The sequence below is a fragment of the Spodoptera frugiperda genome, chromosome 31, assembly GCF_023101765.2.
Source record: "Spodoptera frugiperda isolate SF20-4 chromosome 31, AGI-APGP_CSIRO_Sfru_2.0, whole genome shotgun sequence".
Taxonomy (NCBI): Eukaryota; Metazoa; Arthropoda; class Insecta; order Lepidoptera; family Noctuidae; genus Spodoptera; species Spodoptera frugiperda.
This window is the reverse complement of record NC_064242.1, coordinates 4,427,271-4,453,584: the sequence shown is the minus strand read 5'-3', so window position 1 is coordinate 4,453,584 and position 26,314 is coordinate 4,427,271. Positions and strand designations below refer to the sequence as shown.

Here is a 26,314-nt window from a genome sequence, read left to right as displayed (position 1 = left end):
GCGAGATGAAAGACGGACGAATGGTAAAAAGCAGAACGCATAAGCGACCCAATTTTCAGTGAGACGACGACACGAGTGTTTATCCAAAGTTGCGCGCTTTGCCGAAGTGGGGAGATCAAGGACGATGTCTGCCAAACATGGGGAGGGTTTCCCCGGGAGACGGGGCCGCAGGGGAGAGTCGGGTGGAGGTGATCTGGCGAGCGGGGCGCGGTATGTTTTGATGCTCGCCGCCCGCTTTATTGATTTTCCGCGCCCGCTTCGCCCGAGCCTCCCCTTTATTATATACATATTCCGCGCCAGGTGGATGGTGGTATTGCCGACTGCCGTGCTATTTTCGGTTAGCCCCGGCCACGTCGCACCCGTGGAAACGTTATGATTGATCGGCTGCTACCCTACAAAAGCCAATTTCTTTTTTGTTTTGCAATTTCATCACAAAGTGTAGGCGCGGGCTCTACAAGTTTTGTTCGTTTTCAATTAACTAACATGTTTTCAGTTATTCTAAGTTATGTTATGTACCTGTAAGAATTTGTTTTTATAGAGTTACGTTGCGTATAATTATATTATTGACTTTATATAAAAGCCATTTTCTTTTAGCCTCGACAGTTAAAATGTCGTTACGTCGAGATTTGAGAAAGTAATTTATTTTGTGTAGATTACATACAAACGCTCCAGTGGCCCTAAGCAGAATATTATTACGAAAAGGGATGTTCATTAATGTTAAATTTCCTTTCAACGCCAGCGAGCCGTGCTCCAGATCTTTAGTTGTTTTTTTCTTTTCTTTGACATTTAACTTGATATTAAATTAAATTTATTTGAGAAAGGCATCCTTCGCTTATTTTATGGAAGTTTAATTATGCCAATTAAGTAAGGGAAACCGGAAAGAATTTGCTCGCATTTTCCAGTGTTTTTAAAGTTGGAACGTCTGCCGGCATGTGAATAATTACTCTTTTATGTAATCATACGCAGTATCAATTACAGTATAAAAACTTTTAGTGGAATTAGAAAAAGTACAAGTAAACTTAAACCTGGTAGATTTTCTTTGTTTGTGTGTAAGAAGGAAAGTTTAGCTATCATTTGTCTTGATAGAAAAAGATTGACGTTACAAATGAAAAAGTTTATCAACTAGGAATATTGTCTTTGGTAGAATTCTTGTAAGAGTTTTGAAGTCAAGTAGGTACTATGTGTAATCTATGGTATTCGAGATAAAGGGAGTTGTTTGCTCTGTTATTAGTGAAACAAGTCGAGAACAATGGAAGTTACGTAACTCCTTATTGCCTTGGCGACTGGGGTGGGTGCTATTGGTCAGATATACGGGTGAGCGAACATTGTTCTGAATTCTCGCGTACTTACCTTAAGAGCTATATTATATTAAAGTAGATTAGGGAATCCTAACATTTACATTTCTCAACGACCCACGAAATTATTTCTACTATTATATTTTATCACAATATGGCAGTGTTTACAATAAACAAGTTGTAAAAATAAACACAAACACCACAAATCAACTCGGAGCGAGCGAATTCATAAATATTTTATTACGCGACTGTTATTCAAAACTTAAGCGTTATACGATAAATATACATAATTAAATCACCGAAACTTAGTTGGAAAAGTATTTATAATTAAAAAACTCAATTAGCCAGCCGGCAATGAAAGTTTATCGCGAGTTTCTTAACTTTGTCGTCAGCATGCACGCAACCCAACTCTGAAACTGTTCCCCGCAAAATTTAAACGAGTAAAGTTTGTTTCAGTTAGCTTACTCAACTGTCCGGTACCCCCCACCCTCCGCAGTCGGGGGGCAAAAGGGGGTGTGGGGGTCCGCCGGCTGATATAGGCGTGTGTTAGACACGAGACAATGTTACTTTGATCGTGCCCCTGTTTTATGAAGGACATCAATACCAAAGAAGCGAAAATTCTTTGTTACTAATTCTATTGAAAGAAAATATGATATGGAATTGTTGAGGGATTCTCTTTGTTCTTTGATTCTGTTTTCTTATTACATTCTTTCATTGTGTATAAATGTTACAATATTTTCCCAAATTACCACTGATAAAAATGGTGAGCTGAATTTTATATTTAGACACTTATTGATAGAAAGCTGCCCTTTAACACAATGTGAGTATTACGAGTAATCTTCAAAAGAAAAGGAAATCCTCGTGTAAAAATAGGCACATCTTCACTTCACATAACATCCCGGCCACGTGCGGCAAAAATGTACGCACCTTTGAGAAATGGATAATATAATAATGGTCTTATTTTAGGACTACGAAAAGGTTATTTTCTATTCCATTGTTTACTTAAACACAATTTAGAACAATGAATCTAGCCTCCATTGTATGTTTCATTACTTAACGAATTAATTCTTAAGATTTCGCAACGCTTTGAGCTTCTGCGATTAATTTGTCAAGCTTTTCAGAGAGTGATACAATGGCTCATTATAATTTTATACATTCTTGTAACGGAGCTACACTAACAAAAGCACAATTTATGTTTTCCGTTATAAGTATTTGCATTTTCCTCGGTGTTGTGGGGTGGGAGCCACGGGCCACGAGCCACGCCAGACGTTTCATCTCAGTTGATGGATACAGTATGAGTGCATTGTCTAGGGAACTAAAACCTTTCGCTTATAACCGCTTCGGGAAGTTTTACAGTTCGCAATAAAGCCACTTGCGAAACTCCACACGATTTTTTTTGCGCATCGTATTTTGTTTTTATTTGGAAAATCCGTCGCTCAACTGTGGTTCGGTGAATGAACGAATATTTAATATTTGTTTTTACTCTCTATAGAGTAGCGTAGTGCTTCGTTTTGTAGTCGAATTTCTATACGGATGTGAGGTATCCGTTTTCGTGTTTATCGGCGGTTATACGACTGTTATGTGATCTTTAGATTGTGGATAGTGGTGGTACATTAATAGGGGTATTGAAGGTAATTGTTAGAGATACCGTTAGAGGTAAAGTACTTGCATGTGCGTTACCCAATACAGGCAGTATATTTGAGCAGAAGCGGAATAAATTCCACCGAGGCTTATAGATAGGTGTAGTATCTAAACCTGTTATCTGCGGTATCACGAACTGGGAGCTAGTCGGTACGCCAGCAGGAAATTGAATGAGAGTCGCGAGAGACGCGAATGTGTGCCATAGACGTAATGGTTTCCTGGTCGACTACTAGCTACTAGCTATCTACTCGCTTCTACAGACTAAAGCCAGGCAGTAAAACTTTTAATAGATTCTGGGAGATATGTACATGATAGCATTTCGATTTAAAGTTACACACCGTGATGACTATTCCTGAGAAATTTCCGTTAGAGCCACATTTATAAATTGACAATACATAACATGTATTGTATGTGTGTGTACACATTTAGCAACTTCTGTCTGAGTATGGATAGTAAACGACTGGTATTAGCACTAGACATAAAAAGTGTCAAATAACTTGATACCTCTAAAGGTTAAATTTCGAATACATAAACTTGTCAAGCGTGTCGTAAACAAGTTAACTCACAAAGTGATATAATTGATGAGCATAATAAACTTCGAACTTTCCTTTGTCAGAACGACCACTAGCAGGTTTAAAGGCTACGATATTAATTTCCATCACTTTCGCAAACAAAAACCAGCTAAATCCGTCCCCTGATCCCGGGGCCATGGGCCGGTATTAATCACGACGTAATCTCACCAAATAGAGCGACCCGCGAGCAAAATAAACAGTAATGGCTGCAGGCAACGTTGCGTAACCGTGCTGAGCTGTGCTGAGTCACCGCGCCGCCGCCACGCCGCCGCCACGCCGCTCCGCCACGCTCATCAGTGCGTGACTTCACAAATACTTACCGCTTACGATTACTACGTAGCCTTTCCAGCCCATAATATCGGAAAATGATTTGACCGTGAAAAGGGCTTCATTGTATTCCACTGTTTCATCCGTAAAGCGTTCTCATTCGTTCCACGATATAATGTTACGATACTGAGCAAACTAAGCAACGTTTCTGCTTTTCTAAATTACATTAGCAAACATTTACAATCATGCTCGATACCGTCGCCTTGAGCTGCGCGTTATAGAGATACTAACTGTATCCTTTACATTTATAATTACACAATTGTTATTCCATTGTCTTTGTTGGGTTTAGTGTTAAAATTCGTTGTTGCGCCCCACAAATAGTTTCGAGCAAGCTGTCCACACAGCGCGGGTGACCCTGAATGGTCCAATAGCGTTAGTTAGCAAACAGACGGATACAGTAGGTCTACATGTAGTATAACAGCCGTTTGTAGGGGGAGACGGGGGGAGGGGGGCGGGTTCAACGCACCGGATACGTCTGTCGCCGGGCACTGGCTTATATGCAATACACTGGAACAGGTGTGCGTTTCATGTCAATGTGTGTGTTGTAACATTGACATAAATACTAGTGCAATCGTGTGCACGTTTAACTCCGCCGTACAAATAGGTATCCGAGTGTGTGTATGTAGATTGTATGTGTACGGTGAATTATTGCTGCACTTAGCACGATATACGTGGGCAACTATACTAATGTTGATTTGTGGAGGTGTACCATAATGTGGGGCATAATGTTTACATGTGATACGAGGTCGTAAAGGCAACTATCGATGTTCTGCATTAATTAATATATAAATACAGATTTATGTTCTGCTCGGAATTAGGTATGTGTGCTACCAGCATGCATGATGCTAATTAAACGAGTTGCTACCTACTACATAGATACATAAACATTATACTTAAATAGGCGTTCAATTATGTTGAAATTGTGGCAGCTCAACTGGAAATTATTACTGTTAGAATTGATTAACATTTCTCGTTTCATAAGATTAACATAATCGAAGTTTTTTTCTTACATAAATAAGTATTTGGACACGAGGGGAAATTGCTTTTAAGAAAGTTGGTTCTATATTTAGCTGTATTATTGTTGAAGTAACAAAAGAAAGTCTTTAGCGAATACGAAGGCTGGTTTTGTCGCATTAGTAACAAAGATTCAAGCAATAATGGGACTAAACTTAACACAAACAGTAGATTCTCGGAAACATAATCTAATAGTTCTACTATCTTCCCTTTCTTAGAAGATGGCGAAAATAAGCGTTCTACAAAATCCACGAATTTCTTCCAAAAAATCTAGTGTTTTTTATGTGAAGGGTAAAGTTCAAGGCTTAAAATGAAATTGGTTTTGTTAAGCTGTTGGGAATCATGAAACTTAATATAATCTCTTTTACCTTTTGCCTTGACTGATAGTCGGTTAAAATGTCAAGTTAAAAGCCATTTTTCTAACTCCTCCATTATCACAAGACCATCATAATAGAATAACAGAATCAAAAGATAGACAAAATGAACGAGAAGTAAACCTTAATGGATAGATATTTTTTGACCTTCACAAAGCTGTGGCTTTGTGAAGGTCAAAAAGCTGCTATGCAACTATAAAAACTATACTGCTATGAAAAATGCCAATTCTTCTTTTATCACTTCTTGTTCAATCACCTCTGTTCTCTTCTAAACTTTTTATTTATTTCCAGGAATGGGACCCAAAACAAGCAGGAGCAGACGCTGGTCTCGATACCACATTGCTCTCCACTTTGTCTTCCGAGGCCGCAGACTGGCGGACCATACAAGATGGCCAGCGTATCCTGACCACGACTCCTTCGGTCTTGGGTGGCTGTAGAGCTCAAGTCTACCGGTCGGCTGGTGCCACACAATGGTACACTGCCGTCATCGTTGGAGTCAACGAACATACTGGAGTGAGTATGAAATTTGAGTTTATCATAGAGTAGCTTCTACCAGTGGTTTTGCTCGCATTATCCGGCCTCATCTAGCTATTTGAAATATTGACGTGTAAAAGTGTTATTTTATGACCTATTTACAGAAATAAATATCATTTATCATTTATCTAAATTAAATCAGGTCTGTACAGATATATGCAAACTAATTTATTAGTAGGATATGCTACTGAAGAAACGTAGGCACGTATACATATAATATTAGACGGTATGTGAATGACCTCCAGATTTTTCTTTTCAAGTTCTCTTAATTTTTCTCTAACTGTAGGTAGTGTAGGTCTATTAGACTATAAACTAATCAATTTACCAATTAAATATGCATATCTGGAAAAGTCCACAATACTTACACATGTATATTATGTAATATTACATACGTTTGTACCGCTTCAATTTATTCTATCAGCCAACCAAAGGGTAGAACGACTCCATAAAATCAGACATGTTTTTTTCATAATAAATGCAAACGTCGGTTGGTTCGAATGAGTGGTTAAAAGCTCCGTAGGTATTATAGAGCAAACAGGACTGATGTTAAAGTAATGATATACATATGAGAGTCTCTTTGAGGGAACCAATTGAATCGCTATTTCAATCGTGCATCGATACGTAATAGGTTTTGAAAGACAAGCATTTGCTTTTGAGGTCTTTAAACTGAATATTGCAATAAACCTTAAAGTTTATGTTGTATAAACGAGTAATTCTACAGTTTAATTTAATATTAATACAAATAAAAAAGAAAAGTAAATGTATAGTTTTAATATCAGTAAGTTCAACATTAACATTTAGTTGTTCAACTTCTATTTATGTTCTTGTCTTGTTCGAGATCAAATCGTTTCCAATTATTTATTTCAACAGTTAACAAAATCCATTTACTTTAATGAGAGGAATACACGAGAGAATTTTCTTATCGCTTAGCTATAAGCTTTAGCTAACAATAGGTCCACCATCTCTAAGGAATACCTTAAATAATTGAGTGCAGGTGAGCACTATAACATGTACAGGTAACTGTACAAGGAATTCTACGAGATAATTTCGAAGCGGGAAGTTCTGTAGAGAACCTGTTTGGTTTATTGAACGCGATGGCATCCGACAACGATGTTCAATTTATAAGGGCGCTCATAAGTAACGAAACAACTTGAACAGCGTGTTCGTTACTCGATCAACATGTACAAACCAGTTCTGCAGAACGTCGTGTCGCGCCATAAAAGTCTACACGGAATCCTGAACTTTCCACATGCTACCAATTATAAAGCTGCCTCTGTATTGGTCCAACGGCGCCTGTTGGAAATGTACGAAACCTGTTCACCTCTTATTGACGGATAGCCAAGTACTTCGATGGAAGTCGTTAATTCGAAGGCAGATATGGACGTACGACACGTTCAAGTAACTGCCGATGTCGAGTAACATGTAGATGTATAAGAAGTTAGTAAAGCAGCCACTCAATTAATGTCGACAGCGTCCATGTGAGGTAACATTGATGGAGATTTAATTGAAATCTGTGATCGATGTGTCATGCGTAGTACCAAGTGCTGTTCGATTAATGGCAGTCCATTAAATTGTCTTTAATGTCAAAGTTTGCCCTACAAGTGTTGTCCTATCAAAACTGGTAAAGTTAAAACGAATTATTCTGATGAGAATGAAAACGAGAAAACTTTGGAGGCGAATATTAATGTTTGGGAAAGTAACATGGTCGGTACTTTTAGTTTACAACGATAATATCCTGAGGATACAAAATTTACGCATGTCTGCCCCAGGATTAATCTATGCGAGCGGCGAGAGCTTGTTGTAGTTGAATATTAATATCCATAATTTCAAATTCCACCCGTATAGTACTTGAAACGCCAACCGTACATTGTTTGCGGATCAAGGCCGGCTCATGATATTAACTGGGATTCAGCAACAGCTTAACTTGTTACATAATATTAGTTTCCCATGTAAACTCAAGTATCATGTACCTTACCTTGATATTCATTAGCAGGGAATGTAAACAAGTATCGAATGAAAACACATGTAAACAAGTCCGTACACCCACATAGGTATATTACGATCGTAATGAAAAATTCATGCTTACGTCTTGTGAAATATTTATTGTAAACGTTTAATATACCTTTCAAAACAACACCAATGGTGGATTATTATAATAAATTCCATCGGAAGAATATTTTGTTTGCGTCAAACAGTACCTACTGCCTACTCTGATATTATCAACTCCTAGAGGTATGTTATTATTTTGTACCCAACGTTTTTTACAAGTTGAACCGCTAACCACATTATCTGATACATATTTATTACGGCCATCGGTCATAATTATTTATGAGAGGAAGTTGTAACCGTCTGCCTGCGTGTTCGTTCTTGATGCTTATTAATTTATTATTGTACAATCATTTCCTTTAATTGCTTTTACACGCTTTAGGATCGATATAAATTAATTAAATACTTGGTTAACGTGAAAACATTAATGAGATCCAGTTTAATCAGGTTAGGTAATCCATATCGTGTTCGACCAATTCATTATGTTAGTTTAACAGAACTGTATCGAAAATACCGTGGCGTGTGGGTGGGTTGGGGTTGGGCGCGCCCCGTTTCACCCCATTCACCCCTTCACTAACTTCTCTAAACAAACTTTGTTGTTTTGCGTTATTGAAACACTTTATTGTTTTTCTTTCATCTCCTCTCCTTTGAGGATGGCGATGTCGAAGTTGTATTGTTCGTATCTAAACGAAATGTTACTGTTTGGATTGCTTGTTAAATGTTTTTGTTTCGGGACTATTTGGTTTAAAATGTTTTCGTAACTTTTCTTTGTATTGTCTGAATCATTTTTGTGGTTCATGTTTTGGTTTTCCATTTTTTTCTTAAGTGTGTTGCTGTAGTTAATTTTATTACACGTACATATATCATATTACATTAGATAGTATCTACTTGAAAATAGGCTATTAATATAATTCAAATTCAAGATTTAATCAACGTTATCGATCTTCCTCAAATTCAAGAGTCAACATGGCGTACTACTCACACAAATTTAGGTACTGATTTGCAGGATAATCAAGAAGGAAATACTACCACACAAATGTATTCACGGTAAATGTTAGGAATAATAAAACATTTCTTGTCGGTTTTCCCTAAGAAATGTTAATAGATGAGATACAAAATGAAATACCCTCATGTTTATTTAACAAGTCACATAACCCGACTTCTACCCGTCCTTGTTGAGAAGGTGATTGTGAACTGCCAACTACAATTATTACAATTACTCATCAAACTCTTCACAGACTCCGTCAGAGTTTCGGAGTACTTCAATCTATCTCGAACTTTACTAAGTAATTACAGTTAAAAAGTTGAGACGTTAAACAAATTTATACTGCGAATTAGCGAGTGGAAAACTTCGTTCGTACTTGCCTCGGGTTCGTATTACTGGCGTCCGAAACGTCGAAGTTTTGAGTAACCCCCCTCGTCCAACCCCCATTCCTTGTTTCGCAAGTAACTTTCTTAAACTTACTTCTTTGTTTCCAGCAAGTTTGCGTCTAACTTTGTCTCACTGTCGACATGTTTATCGACAACTCTATTTGTTTATTCTATAGACATGTCGAGAATCGTTTTTTCATTTCGTTAATACTTTATGTTTTTCATTTACAATACAATTACACGGCGTGTCGTTCTTCACTATTCAATTATTGTTCTATTATTACATTGTGTAAGTGTAAATATTCTAGCTGGTGTATTAAATGTCAGAGTATTGTCATGGCCTGATCCGAGTCCTTTTTCTTTGCGGCATTATCGATTTAACTCCTGTGGGTGGATAAGTACGTTCAAGGTTACATTCGCTTATAACACCTGTACCCAGTCGCCGAGCGACATAAAACAGAGACGTATTTGTTTACGCCATCTTCTCCCGAACCGAACTCGGGCGTGAGAAAGTTTAGATGGGAATTTAGGGAATCTTGTTTGCTTACGAATATAAAACACCTGCCAAACTTCGTGTTTTACTTCCAAAGAAATTGCTTATTTTTATACCGAGAGTATTCTTGTTTGTACGATGCTATGGAATTTATTAATAACATCGATGAAAGAGCTAAATTAAATATTTATGAGACGGTCTTTTTGGCTTCTTTCAAACTCGTTTACAAATTCTGTATGGAATCTTATAAATAAATATCAAAGGTATTAACTATCGAGTAACCACGCAGTTCTAGGAAAATCGATGTCTACCGTTCTAAACTAGATGGCGTTAGTGGTAGCTGTGTGAACCATGATCGAACGAAGCAGACGTGAGCAGTAATAACGGTATCGGATCATCATAGTTGATCGTATTTCCATATCTGGTTCTATAAACAAGATGATTTCTATGAATCCGGTCTACGTAGAAGTTTTATAGACGAAATTAAATTTATTTTTAATATATTTTGTTCACAGGAGCTGACTGTAACAGATGATACAGTTTTGGAGGAGCACAGCGAAGACCCATCGCTGGTGCAGATGAGACTCCTGGGCGATGGAGGTAATTACAAACTATGTTTACATTACCTCCCGTACACAACACAGACTATTCATTCGAAAAGCAATCAACCAATGGAGTTGAAACAATGCGAAACCGTTTCCCTTTGTCGCATTACGCACCATTATTCTGGTTAACGATTAAAAGGATCGTCATGATTGATTACGATAACATTTATGTGGGTACATGGAAACAATGGGATCTGGTTACATAACCTACACGCTGCAGTGAACAATCTTCGTCCAGCCATCTGTGGAACAATGGCTGTGTTTCACCACGCACAGTTATGATTTATTCTTAATGTGTTTTTAAATAGATATCGCTCGGCTTGTTTTAAGGTCGACATTAAAAATGTATATCTTAACTGCTGACCCGATTAGGAGACAACGCATAAACACTCGTATCTCGTACACGCGACCTTTGTTCAGAAAAAGCCACAAAAGTCAATTTGCCGAGTCTTTGAAGCATTTACTTTAATCTAATAATAGAAAGTTCATAACTTGAGATTGTCTTTTGTTTAGTTTGTCTGAGAATTTATTAAGTACACGTACAAGTTTCTTGAAACAATGAATATAGCTCGGGGCACCGTAGAGCTATGAATGCGAAGATATCTTTTATAAATCGATCCTTTGTTTAGATAGCAGCTGACAGACTAATAGCAGTGCATTATTATATTGTGCAACCGTGTGTGCCAACGGCTATTGCAATGAGAACATAGGATGGGTGTTGTAAATACTTTTACGTGCATAATTGGATTGAAACCTTAGTAATTGACGTTGCAATATTATGCTGCAAAGAATATGCGCTTACAAATGGCTTAGGTCTAATAAGAACTGACTAACATCGAAAGAGACAATTATGTAATATGAAAATATGTTAGGTTTATTTATAGAAGAAAGCTAATTAAAGGATTATTTTGAAGTAATACTATGAGGTAATTCGCTGAAAGATGTTATAATAACATATTTCATTGAAGAAATGGATATTTTCGTCACAAACTCTACTTACTTAAAAAGCTGTTTTTCCTCCATAAATCCAATGTTGACTTCACGTTTTTATTTTCAGTAATCGAATCGATCATGAAGGGAGAAGTGGTGGGCGTAATGCCACGAAGATCCCGGTCCAACCTCCAAGTAAGTTGACTAGCTAATAATCTGTCTTGAATATTTAATTAAGTCAGAGAGCCGAGCTCCGGCAGCATAAAGGAAATTTATCCAGTTTCAACGAGACGATGTTTCTGGAAGTTAACTGTATTACGTTCAACGTTCATGTGCCCACATTACTTGTTACTTACCGTCGTTCGTATAATTGAATCTTCAAGGATTTCCAAGCTCAAAAATATAAGACATTTAAATATAACACCTATTACTGCGAACTGCGTAATACAAACTTCGTTGGAATTTACATTCCCAGTATAGTAGTTCCAAATGTAAAGAACGTATCTACAGTTAATTTCTTCAAAGCAAACAAGATTTGGTTGAGCCGAGCCTACTTTAAAATGTGCGTCGAATGCAAATTAGTTAAGTGTATATGTATGTTTATTCAAGTAGCGTTTGTCTGTCTATCCGTCGGTTATTTTGGTGTTCATGTCGCGACAAGTCCCGGCGCCTGATGACGCACTCGCCGCCATTATCCTGAACCCGCACCGGTTCAGCTAAATATGGTATAAATGACTAACTGGTAGGTGTAGCTACGATCTCGTTGGATGGTACTGGTTGGGAATTAGATGAGAATGAATCGTTAGATTAAAGTGATATTGATGTTCTCATAAATAGAGTAAAAATAGTGCTTACATTTGTTTACGTTAGAGATGATTTTGGAAGAACAGATATTGAGACAAAGAAGAAGTAATAACTTTGTATTAGAATAGCATAAATACATAGTATACGCTATTGTGGAACAAATCGATCGTCTCCAGCCATACGCCATTGTGCTCTAATCCACTAAACATTTATGACAACCGTGTTGTAGACTTGTAGTCAACCGCAAAATGTTGCCCGAACATTGTTTCAATAGAAACAAGCTCTGTCGCTCGAACTCCAAATTCTAAACGATGGAGTTTCTGCACTACTGAACTCATTTGAATATTGGAATAGTCCCGTACTAAGAAGTTTTGCTCTCGTATTGTTTTAATGTTAATCAAAGGTTTAGAGTAAAGACTAAAGATACAATCGGAATACGCCATTTGAATAATAATATTGAAATACGTACGTATGTGTTGGCTTTTAAACTTCTCGGGAGATCCAATTATAGTACGAGTACGGTTACAAGTGTAAGATAATTAGATTTGCGTCCATAAATATGTCCAGTCTAATTTTGATTCTGAGTGGATGTATTTGTGAACTTAATTCAAAGGACTTTCGCTAATGCAGTGGAGTGGACATAATATACTAGCAGTTTAGAAGCAGACGACTGCTGTCTTTTTATTTAACTGCAGATCGGTTTCGAATGTTAAGCCAGTTGTGGTGCTTTATTGAACTACTTAATATCCAATCTTCGTTTTCCTTTTTCTATGTTTGTGAAAAGTTAAATAATTTTATAAAATAATTGGATTTATCTTAGATACATAGTCGATTTCTCTACTAGCTTTATTGTCCGGAAACCTCTATATCACATGAATAGCTCTATCCATTACCTTATCCTTACATGAAGGCGAAACAGCAATTTCGCTTCCACGTTTAAGAAAATCAAAGACCTTGTAAACGTCTGAGATACTTCGGATTTTATTTTTATTAAAATATTTGTCTTGCTCAAGACAGGGTCCAAGGTCTTAAAGATCGGGCGCTCCAAGGTCCCGACATTCACGAAGGACGCTTCTTCTACCCTCAGATGGAATTAGTTTCTGAATAGGAATGACTAATTATGTGGCTCACCTTCAGATAATCTTGTCGTTCTTGTCAAAACCTTATAGACTATTACGATGTTACTAATCTTGTTATTCTAGAAGAGTGATTGCGTTTTAGGGTCAAATCAAAGTTCTGTTAATAGACTAACTTATGCTTTGTCTTCTTTGTCCTGTGTTGTTAAGTACTAAGTTGATCAATAATATTGGTGTTTAATTATATCGGGTATAAGTGTCTTAGTTATTTAGAATCATCGTCAACTTTATCTCCACTAAATACCTTAACATGTTGATGCCCAAAATGTAAATAGTAAAAAAACAGGTATATTTGAAGAACAAAGAACGGTACAAATGTATAGATAATAACAGAGTAACAACATATACAGATTAACATAAAACGAAGACAAAGAAAGTCGTCAGTAACTACGCAGTGACCCATTCAAGCCTCAGGATGTGTAGTTATTATTCACAGAGACCAATCGTTCTGGAACTCGGGCCGCCAAACTAGTGGTTACCTTTATTTTGTAGGTCGCTCTATCAACATCGCCAAAAGGGTCTCTTTAAACTGGTCCTATTTAGAACACCCACGCTTACTTTCATATTCCTTTGAACCCATATACGAATGTGCCTATTTGAATAATCTTTGGTCGAGAACATAAACGAGGTCTCGAGTCTAGCAATTACATTATGTAGTTTGAGTGTAAGTCTCAAATAACATGATTAATTAGCTTTCATTGCCAAACTGGACTGCGAAATATCTGTTTTACATTTAAATTGCTCTGTCAAAAATAATATTAACTTCGTGAAAATATACTTTAAACAGAAATGAAAATGTGTTGTATAATGGTGAGTAGGTACAGTCGTCTGAATTCGTGTCACCCTCTATAAAACATATTTCTTTTTGAAAGCCAGGAGGCAATGAGCGAGATTTATTGGTGCATTGTACATGGACGTCACGTACAGCCGTGCAATGGCCGATAGTGCTCATCTCGTATGCCACCACTACACTGGGCAATAGATCTCATCTGGCCATGTTTGCCGCACCGAGCTGGCGACACGCGCCTCGTTCCTCAAAATACTCTTTCAAAATACCACTACACGAGTTAACAATGTCAATCAATTCTACAACAAAAGGTCTCACTCGCATATCCAACAATGGCGCTAACATTGTTTAGCTTCGAACACTGCACTACTTTCCACGTACCAAAATATGAAAAAGACATTTGAAAGCTCTTGTAGTTTGTGACGTGAATAATTCACATCGCATCCACTCCGGCCGGCAACAAAGCAGTCAAAACAATCCCACATTTGCATACCCAACGGAAACCTAGTTTGACATTCATAAAGGCGCAATTTAATAATTTATGCTCAATTAGTGCAAATTCTTGTTCCTCTTACCTCTAATTTTAATTCACCCGAAAATTCAGCTCGACGTAAATCCTGCAAATAACGCGATTAAGCCGAACATTGCGCTCCGATTTGACAAAGGGGGAGCGAAGCAATTCGCTTCGTAGCAATTTGTCTGGTTCAGTGACCCTTTTCGGAGACATGAGTATTCTCCCGGCTCAGAACCCATAAACAATTCATCTTGCGAAATCTACGCACAGCGATAGTAGATCTGAACGGGGCCATTATGAATGCTCTTAGACTATCGATTCAAAAACTACATTCAAACAAACCATCTCCACTTTTCCCCCTTGCCGTGCAGCAATAGCACCGTCTCTTTCCGCACGTGAGTGGAATGCTAAACTGTAATCCTAACTCAAGTTGTTCCTGCACGTTCCACGAGAATACTAAAAGGGACTTTGAAAAGTGCACTTTTAGAGTGTTTTTAGTTTGCACGCGACAACTTGAAGTGCAGGTGTTCCGTGATCGTGAAACGACCAGTGCTTGGTTCTTTTTCCATTAACTTTACAGAATTGAACGGTCAAGAAGCATCTGGAATAGCTTTTTGTCTAACTCTAGCCCCACTTGTTATAAAGATTTCAATCGAAAGTTGGCGCCGGTTGCGTCGTAAACATTTATTTACAACTCGTTTTAAACTTTGCTAATGACCTGGTCTTTGGTGTGGGAAATCCGGTTAGTCACGATCAGGCAGTCTTCAGTAATTTACTAAATGAAAACATTGTTTGACGTAATCGTTTTGGCAACCTTACCTATTGCTTTGTGTTGCTCGTGAACGCGACTCTGTAATAAATCTGACACTTTTGCAGCTGTTGTAACTCGTTAGATACGGATTATAAAAATAAGTTACTCAATACATTTTATTTGCACTAGTTTTTTATGACATAAAATGTAGTCATTTCTTATTATAACCGACTTTTTACTGATGTAGGTTGCCGCTAAATACGTCGTTTTAATGTCCTACTAATTAATATCCGATTAACAGAAATGGGACTCATTAGTTTGAAAGGTTTTTTATATGCTTCTAGGGAAGTAAAATATTTCTTATTGGTCCTATAATATACCGGTTTCTAGGGTCTTAATTATCGGATAACCGAACATTTATGTTACGTCAAGCAATTAAAACTATATTACCCAAGATATAATTTTAAATATTTACGACAGGAGTTACACAACTCGATTCAGTTAATAACGAGCCCTTACTAACTTTAGAACCAGATAATATATTTGGACTGGAGGTTGTAAACATTATTCATAGAAATCTAATGATAAATTATTTTGTGTTTGATAAAGTTAATACCGCCCGCCCACATGAGAATTAGATTTTCCGTGAGACATTGTAAATGGAAGACAAGAGCGAAATAGTAAGGCCATAAAATAAAAGTCAGTCTAAACAAGAAATATACTTACTCGTTGTAAACACATACATATACATGTACATGCAGACATACTTATTAAAGACGTAAGGAAGTTTTGCATTCGCACTAACATTTCAGAGAAACCATTTCGAGTTGGAGAAGTGCCAAGAACAACTCTTCACCTCCTGGTCAATTCAAATAAATTATCATTTGAGACTGAGTGTTGATAAACATGAACACAAGTGAAATGAAAATTTAATAATATTTCATTTCATTTTGAAATATGAACATCTATTTGTAGGTCTTCTATTAAACGTTATTTAGGGTAACACTCGACGTAACCTATACACTGTTTATTGGAGAACTTTGAGTCAATGTAAAAGTTATTAATGGAAATTTCCCAAGGGAAATATCAGAGATAAGTCAGCTATCGGTGGCACGAGTTAAAATAACGTTCATGTTTTCTCACTGAATATCAGTTGAACGACAAATAAATTCATAAAACGTGTTAAAGAGAATGACTGTGGAGATTAGTGTCTATTGGATGGTAAAAGCGATAAGTTTACAAAATGGGAATTGATTGAAAATAGAGCACGGCATGCAAATTCAATTGCGGACTGTGCCGTATCGGAGCATGTTTGGAAAATGTAGGGCCCTTAGTTCTCGAGCATCGTTCTCATGTCGCACGCCCGCCGTGGAACTTGCTTCGTGAATCGATTCTAACTTTTCCTATTACCATGGAATTGGCTTCGACCGTCACACTTGTTTTTGCCAATACATATGCATTGTCTCTTCTCTCCAATTGTAACAGGTGCGATTTTTACATAAACTTTCTACTTATTTATTCTCATTCAATATTGGATTTCATTCAGATATTTTTTTATTAAATGGAATTTGCCACCGTTTTCTTTGTAACAATACCGAAATAATTAATTTTCCCTCATTTAAACGTCTGCAGAATTCTCTTGAAATGTCTTTTGGAATTTTCCATAATATCTTCAGACGAATTGGGAATGTTTGTTAAATTTTGAATTTATTACTCACTAGAGTCTACTCAAAGTTAATGTAAAGACGGGGAAGTTCTTCGTCAAAATAAAGTTTGCTTTTAATGTTATTGTGAACAATAAAAAAATCCGCTATCAATCTTTCAGACGTATTCTATCCATTCTTTGGCTTCAAAATATACCGTACACAAACAAGGGATATTTTTTTGCCAGCGGTCCGATATTTTTTATGTGATGCCAATATAAAGAAACGGGGATAGTAAAAATACATTCCCAGCTTTTATGTAGTGTGATCTAGTTTCTTCCGTAAACTGTGAACTAGTAAAAAATAACATAAACATCAAAATGGGGTACGTCGATCATGATTCCTTTGTGTTCGTTTCCCATAAAAAGTCGAATATGCTTGAATAGGAGTTTTTGTATGTAAATACCGTAAGTGTCGAATAAATAAAGTTCCCCTCTACAACCGGGTCACCGGCGACACTGTAACAAGGATTAATGGTCGGCATTTGCAATTTATTCCGCTATCGTCATATTCGTTTTGGAGATGTTCGCTGAGCGTGGCCCATTTCGCTTCATTGTGTTTAATGGTTGTTCGGAAACTCGTTTGTACGTGAATCAATTCGCCTGACAGATCAAGGGCATATTGAACAATTTCGATACTCACCATTGGTCATCGTTTTTGTTTTTGGCAACGCGCCAGAACTTTTGTTGTGAGTAAAAACAAACGTAGTTAACCTGAGAGTCGTAACAGTAAGTAAGCATGATTCATGCGCTTGAAATAATTTATGAAGAACATTTTCTTCGTATGCTATCTCAGTACCGTACTTTCGCATCTACGCATTAAAATTGCACTTAATTGCTTTTTTATAACTTTAGCGTGTATTTACTACATGTTACGCTGCTGTTAATAAATATCCTTGTTGTATAAATATAAATTAAATGGAAAACTTTTATTAGGGTTTACTAAAGTGCTTTTTTACTCTACAATTTTTAGCCCCTGTAAAAACGTCAATAATCTAAAGGTAAATCAACACGACAAAGACTTTCACGGCTGAGAACAGTAAAAATATGTGGAATATATTTCGCTTTTGATATTATATAGTACTAGCTTCTGCTAGCGGCTTCAACCGCGTTCTCGTGGGATAAAAAGTAGCCTATGTGTTATGCCAGACCATTATCTACCCCTGTTCCAAATTTCATCCCGATCCCTTTAGCCGTTTTGACGTGATTGAGTAACAAACATACACACAAACACATAAACTTTCGCATTCATAATATTAGTAAGATTTCATCACAGAAACACTTAATAATTAAATTATAATACTGGTACCGGTATTAGTTCCCAGAATCAATTATAATCGTTGCTTAATTTATTATAGCATTCAATATATCTATTGAACGCGATAGAACATTGCATAAATTACATTATAATTAAGTCTGCTGCAAATATAAATTGCGAATGGTTACGAATGACATTTATATACGAATACAAAAGTTTATAATGCTCTTTGAATATAATTATTACGAAATAATATAATTATCTATGTTCATTCACTGCAAGAAGACGTGATTAATTTATTAAAGTCGACTCAAGTTCGTTCAGCATTTCTGTAATCGTACAGACAATTTTAATGATTTCGAATTCTATATCATGTTCCAGATTACATCAGTATTTTCATAATATAATTCATATATAGCAGGAAAAACCTACACATGTATGTATAAACCTACCTACCTACTCGTATTACACACCTACATGAAAGTCATGTTACTCATGGTTGATCCTCTTCAAACTTTATTCTAGTAAATTCTCTCACACACACGCCAAATTTCCAGCCAATCTGTCTGTCGGTTGTTCCGTAAGCTTCACTCTTTATAGATCCCATTCAGATTCATTTGAACCTTTGCCAAAATTAACGCACCTAATCTCATACTCATGAATAGGTATCGAAGCAACATCTCTTTCAAGATGACGGAATGTAAAAGAGAAACAAAATATAATTTTAATCTTGGAAACCATCTTGTTTTGTAATAAGTTTCCCCGTACCGTAGCAATTTGAAACCTTTAATATTCTAACAAAAATAGCAAGTAAACTCCAACTTTGGAACTTACATTAACTTGATTTATATAAGAAAAGTTTTTGTTAGCTAACTACCGAACAAAACTTGAACACTAGAGCGAAGGCGTCAATATTGTTAGTCTATCCAGTAACGAGTTGTTGATTCATTTAGAATAACAAGAGAGAGTATCTCGTGAAACTGTAATCGGTAAACTTTGTAACAACATCGGTCGACTTTCCACCTCCATCGGTGAAGTTAGTTAATGCGAGTTCCCGTGGCGTGCAGCGGATACGGATATCGATCGCGACAAGTGCGGGACGCCCGGGATTCGTCTGGCAGTCCCGGGTAACCGAACACCCTCGCCCCACCCTACCCACCGCCCGCCAAAAGGGTCTGTATTAACGTGCCACTCACTACTTTGTTCTTGTTTTGTTTGAAGGTTAATATTCATTTTGACCTGAATGACGGAGTTCCTTGTTTAAGCCAGGATTTAGAATTTCAGAACTAGTTGTTGAAATTATGTTTCTTTAGATGATGAATGTTTCTTGTAGGCGTTGAATAATGTGTGCCCATTCAATCGAAAATGGATTGGCAAAACTTTTAACGAGAATAAATCTCATCAATCATTATATTGGTGTTAAGTCTCTTAACTAAACATTTTATGGATCAGCCTAAAATGTTTTTCTTTTAAAAAACTGTTTAAATATTTTATTGTCAAACTTGAGATGTTTCTTACGTTAATAATAAATCACTTTGTTACGTGTATAAATAATTGTAGAATACTTTATTACTGAGATAAAATATAATCTTTATTTACATCGTAAGCTATTATTGTACGGATTTATCTTGTTTATCAACAGTGGACACGATCCGTCAGTTACTGCACAGAGATAAGCACATCACGAATCTATATCACTAAAAAGATGACCTTGCTTGTGCGGAAGGCGCAACGTGTGTGAAGTATAATTAATTATGCAAGCCTGTGTCTGTTGGCCAGGCTTGCGTCGGGCGGGGGTGTGCCGGCGGGGAGCCCTCCCCCCCCTCCCGGCCAGCCAGTTTGCGCCATTCTCCCGCGTCGGCATCACTACGCTCGGTTACTCGTTACTCGGAACGGTTTACTGAACGCATCTTACCTTTCACCGCACTAGCGTCACATGTTTTTTCCAATTTCTAATGTGCCGCGTGACGTCGTGAAGTGATTTTGGTGCTTAGTGGCCATTGTGGAACGTGGAACGTCCCCCGCCGAGCCACCGGTACTTGTCATGACTCATTGTTTACTATCGCCTATTAGTTAATGCCGGCTTACATAATGATTTATTGTATATATTTATAACAGCAATTATACATACTTTATTTCGTTGGGCTATTAGGTATTACGTGTTATTATCGTATCACATTGTGTCATGTAGTTTATATACCACAAATATTACTTCAAAGAATTTATGATGCTCATAACTGCTGCTTTATCTTATGCTTCCTGTTTTTACCCGACTGCGCCAGAAGGAGGGTTATGTTTTTCGAGTGTATGTATGTATGTATGTAAGTATGTATGTATGTATGTATGTATGTATGTATAATTGTTTGGCACGCTCTACAGCCTAAACGGCTTGATGGATTTTGACTTGAGAGGTGTCGTTAGATTCGTATTTACTGTGAGAGTGACACTGGGTATATCAAAATAATAAAAAAACAAAATGGCGGATTTTTGGCGCCAAATTCGAATATTTCTCACTCTCTAGCCTAAACGACTTGATGGATTTTAACTTGAGAGGTGTCGTTAGATTCGTATTTACTGTGAGAGTGACACTGGGTATATCAAAATAATAAAAAAACAAAATGGCGGATTTTTGGCGCCAAATTCGAATATTTCTCACTCTCTAGCCTAAACGACTTGATGGATTTTAACTTGAGAGGTGTCGTTAGATTCGTATTTACTGTGAGAGTGACACTGAATATATCAAAATAATAAAAAAAACAAAATGGCGGATGTTTGGCGCCAAATTCGAATATTTCTCACTCTCTAGCCTAAACGACTTGATGGATTTTAACTTGAGAGGTGTCGTTAGATTCGTATTTACTGTGAGAGTGACACTGAATATATCAAAATAATAAAAAAAAACAAAATGGCGGATGTTTGGCGCCAAATTCGAATATTTCTCACTCTCTAGCCTGGATGGATTTCCGCTTGATAGGGGTCGTTTGATTCGTATTGACTGTGAGAGTGACACTAGATACATCAAATTACAAAAATAATAAAACTAAAAAAAAATAAAAATAAAAAAAGGTAATTTAAAAAACTAAAAAACCCGACTGCATTTCTTTATAATATTTTAAAATGAAAAAACCCTAAAACAAGAAAGTCATCGTAAAATTTAAGCAGTCGGGACCCATTCTACAAAGCCAGCCGCATGTACCCATATTTAGAATGGGTCCCGACTGCTTAAATTTTACGATGACTTTCTTGTTTTAGGGTTTTTTTAAATGTTTATGAATTATAGTCCTACGAAACTGGGTGAGGATGACGTCCTCACATTTAGTATTTTATTGTTCGGCCACCTGTACACCTGTAACTCACCTGTAACCTCATTTCAACAATCGGTTCTTTTGTTTAAAAAATGATAAAGTAAAAGCCGTAGCCTAATCTGCAACAGTGAACAAGCGTCAGAAAGCTAATTAGCATATAATGGTTTGAGCACGACCGGCTAGTACATACGTATAGTACATGACATTATATGCATTCTGTATAATGCTCGCATGCAACTATGTAGACGCAGTGCATACTAAGTAGAGATAGCCACACCCCGATAAGAGGATAGCCTCTGTCTCACATACACATATATATTTAATAGATTATAAAGGCTAACAGAGCGTTAATGCCGAAGATATGTTTATGATACTTTCTGAAAGTATTCGCGTGAGCGCAGTCCCGGGACCGCGGAGACCGGAATTAGATCAGTTCGTGTGTTGCGCATCACTAATCGACGCACGCACGCACAATGTGCGCCATATTGTTATTGTTATTACATCGCCTTAGAAGGAAACTGCTCGTTTGACTCGGTCTCGATGTTTGCTTTTGTTCTTTTCTAACTTCTTTGTTGGTCGTTATTGTTCCTTTGTTCGGCATGATAAAGCAGTCGCTGCGGAGGATACTATTTATAAACATTGGATCTCCGAATGGATTATTTTCTATTGCGTTACTCCCACAATTACAAAAGAATTCAGAAAGGTCACGCGCGCTACTTTCTTTGATTCCAAACTACAATAGAAAGAAACCAACGTGTTGTGGCCATATTACGAAGCAGGTGCTGGCATAATTTAAACTTTTGTTGTTCTGCGTTTACGAAATAAAATATGGCCGTAAAGAGCAATAAAGTCCAAATAGGGAGTTGAATAGTTCGCTAGACGCAACGACATAAAGGCGGTACACGAATACCACGGCCCGTCTACGTCCCACGTACGCCCACTCCGCATGTTGAGGCTGTACGTGAATAAATCTCACCTGACAACGCCGGAGTCTGGACTACGAGCCCCGCACCGAAACTTCCACACAGCAAGCTTTATCTTACGCTTGCGGATATAATAGAAACGTGAGCGATTCTAAGAAATTGCCGAGTTATTTTCCAATACAATGATATAACAATGTTTTCTTTGAGAAAATACTTACCTATTACATTTTGATATACAATTTTATCAAGCATTCTGATTGTGACAACACAACAATAAGTAGACGCGACGCGAAATTCCCAACCAATTCAATTGTTCGGTGACAAAAAATGTAACAGAATAATGTTATTCAGAGTTGACGAAGTCTGGAACGCAATAGACGGTGCCAAAGGCATAAGTTCCGAGCGACACGCGAGAGTCACGATAAACCCATCTTATTTTATGTTTAGCCATCTCTAACCGCAATGGAGTCGTGCCATTATTGTGTATGTAAACCACATACACTTATTATATTGACGTCATAAAACGATACGAGTTATAAAATACCCGTTGCTTGTATTAACCTCGTCGTAACTTTGATTTATTGTATTATTCATTTCGTTGCCTACATCTTAATTAGTTTTGACTTTGGTCTGATAAACATCGAGAATTTAACCTAATAACTCTGATAAGTTCGTTTTACAAAGAGAACAGGGTAATCTACATAAAATATGTACTTAGTTATTCTCTTAACTTGGCTAGACTAGACTTGGTAATTCTGTTCGACCATGACCATTAAAATGCGATGAAGCAATGTAACTTCCAAACGTTGTTATAAAATTAATATCTTCTTTATTGTACTGACCCACTTTCCGTTCGTCTTTTAGATTAATTGCATATTGCTTTTTACTTGCTACTACAAGACGTTCATGAAATACATTTGGGCTTGATCCAAGTTTCTGTTGCGTGTAACTTTGCACGTATGTGTGGAATTTTGATAACCTTTTCTTTATCTTTTACCTTGTTTCCGCCATTTGCCTTCGCGTTATTAATATTGTTATTACTTTATCCTCTACTGGCAGTAAGGTCCTTCAAACTTAGATTAATTTTATCCTTATACAAGAATACACTGTTCAGAACATTTATTATCTGAGTATTATGCTTATTACTTGGTACAACATTGCAGAAACGCTATTTGGTTAACATTTTCAAGTTAGTCATTACTGTTTCCTGTTTGCCGGTACATAATGTAATCAACTTATGTAGGCACTTGCTTTAGCATGCTAATAAATACCATGAATATAAACATTAGTCAATACGTTATTTTTAAACGTTAGCAATACGCATAACAGGAGAATAATGATTTATTTTAATACACTGCAAGATATTGCTTACAAAAATAAACTTAATATAAAACAAGGTAATGTTGTCATAATAATTATTGCCAGTTAGTGACCGTATCGATATTTATAATCTAGTTAGCGAGTCTAGCCTCAAAGGCTTAGGACCGGACTAGGAATACCAGTTTCTAGTGGAAGCAAGGAGGCGGGGGGCGAGCTGACTCGACCAGTCGAGTTGCACTCCTGCCCCCGGCTCCACAAGATTGAGAGATAAACGTACTGGGAACTGCTCGTACGAACACTATATAAGCATATAACCGCTCGAGGCACTATGTTTTTTCTCTTCACGAGCTTGAGAAAGTACGTGAAATTGTATACCCGTGTATACGGAACGAACCGCGTAATATTACTCTCAACAATGATAAACGCTTAATCATCTTGAGTAATCACAACAATCCTACTTCGAGTTATGTAATGCAAGTTGTAACAACTTAGAACGATTACAATGCATTTACAAGTACTTGGTGTTTATGATAACACGATGTTTTTATTGTAAGTCGAGTTGAATTGATAACAATGTTTTTTCATGAATAAGCTGAAGTGTTTAACGTAGGAGTAGTACAAATGAGTGATTACAAAGACAATTTATTTACGACAGATAATATTGTATGGATGGAGCATTGTACGCTTGAACGGATTAAGTGTCCTGATCCTCTTAAACCAATTACTGGTAGTACTGTACACACAAAGGAGAATGTTGCTGTGTTATATAAATTATGTTAGGCGCATTCATCGGTAGACAAAGGTCAGGCGAGCGTGCACTTGCGTAACACTTGTAAAGTGTAACTCAGACGGTGTTCCGTACATCTGCATTATGCAATCTTTCTCTTCAATGCAGACAAGTCTTTCTTTGCAGACAGGCTGGATGATTCAGACGTGTGTCGGGCGGTTGAAATATGTTGGAAATATGAGGAAGATGCTCATCTCTTACACGCTTTGTTGCTTACGTAATGCTACACTGATCTTGTTATCTCGAAATTAGAACAGTGAGCTCCAGTGGCATCTTGAGACTTTATTAGATATTTATTATCATTACAAATCTTTATTATGGGGTCACTTTTAACTTTGTTATCTAGAGAACGTCTTCATAACACGGCTTATGTCATTAAAGGATATAAACTCGTAGGTTCATGTTTGATATAGCGAGTTAATAGAGTTTGCTGAAGCTTTGTATATGTATAACAAGATTTTCTTTATCTCGCAAAATCGTGACTCGTTTAATATTTACGTAATTAAGTATTCAATTGAGTGTTTGCAGAGTTATGTCTTAAAGGCACTTCATCGCTCCGAAATAGAGCGGTGCCGTTAACCTCATGTTCAAATTAACCAATTCATCAAAGCTTCGTCTATTGTGTACCCACGTATCTATTATCACGATCTTGTGAAGGCAGGATTGTTCCATTTATCTTGGTTATTTTGTCGATATTACCCTTCAGGGAGCGGTCGGGTGCCTAGGAGGTGAATTTGGGGATAAATCACTGTACTGTTGCTGGGGCGTTCACCTGCTGCTCTTTGAAAATATTACACGCGTGACGGATTGATGGGGTCCTTTATGTTCTTCGCTTTTGCTTTCTCACACGTTGTTTGGAATTTAAACTAGGACTTATGTTCTGAATGCGGTCCTGCCTCGTGTCGATAATCCGCTTAGTTTTTTGTCGTTCATTTAGTTTTCGCATAAAACGTGCCACTAATGATAAATCCTTCTCTTTTTAATGGCGTATAGCGTGCTCCAATTTGATCTCTACCGTATCTTTTATTTGTGTACACATTCGTTAATTGCGAAAAGTACTCAATCTTTATCGCCAAGTAATTTCGATTTATTTTATCGCGCGTAAGTGTATGGAGACGACAGGTCGTATTGTGCCAAATGTTGTTACTCGGTGAGTGGAATAAGATCTACTTTATTCCGTCGTTTATTAAATATGCAGAATAATATTCACATTTTCTTAAATATTTCGGTATTAGGCGCTGGAGCACCGTTGCTAGGCAGGGAGTCTTCGAAGAATATTCCCGCCAAGATTTTCCCGGGAAATTGCGTCTCCCTCGGCTTGTAAAGCTCTTTAAGATTTAAGCGATCAAGTAATTTTTAACGTGTTTCTTTTTATAGCTCAAGGCAAATTGGTAGTCATTACGTTTCTTTTCGTTGTTTACGGCTGTTAACATTTTCGTTTTAAACTTCAATTTCGATTTCCATTTTGTGATGGTACGTTTGTCGGAACTGAACACAATTATATTTGGAACTGAAGCAGTTAACTTTAGATTCCACATTGAAAGCACTCAGACGTCTAGTATAATACGTACGCGTCTGAGTAATCAGCTAGGAGTCCGGACGTAGGTACTACAGTACATAGTACATAGGCCGGGACAAGTTGACTTTAGTAGATAAGCGACTTGGTAGTACCGTTGCTATAGAACATGGTTCAGTACACTCCGTCCACAATGCTCAGCTTGTTTATTGTGTGTTTCAAAGGGAAATACACAAAGGCCCGATACACAGAGTGTAACGTGCGGTACAACGCCACCACGGAGAATATAAACGATCTGATTGTGTTCCC

At 37.1% G+C, this 26,314-nt stretch overlaps 1 protein-coding gene and 1 long non-coding RNA gene across 3 annotated transcripts in view; both read left to right on the top strand.

The window, feature by feature from the left end:
- LOC118276070 (lysine-specific demethylase 3A) overlaps positions 1 to 26,314 on the top strand; it is a 169,023-nt gene that overhangs the window by 45,259 nt on the left and 97,450 nt on the right. For both annotated transcript variants that reach the window (XM_035594211.2, XM_050707295.1), the window contains exons 4-6: positions 5,515 to 5,736; positions 10,183 to 10,267; positions 11,330 to 11,397. In XM_035594211.2, the coding sequence (XP_035450104.2) occupies positions 5,515 to 5,736; positions 10,183 to 10,267; positions 11,330 to 11,397 (375 nt within the window). The remainder of the gene's footprint in view (positions 1 to 5,514; positions 5,737 to 10,182; positions 10,268 to 11,329; positions 11,398 to 26,314) is intronic.
- Positions 20,196 to 21,060, top strand: LOC126912908 (uncharacterized). The gene is made up of 2 exons (XR_007707509.1): positions 20,196 to 20,849; positions 20,993 to 21,060. It is a non-coding gene; the product is annotated as an uncharacterized LOC126912908 (long non-coding RNA).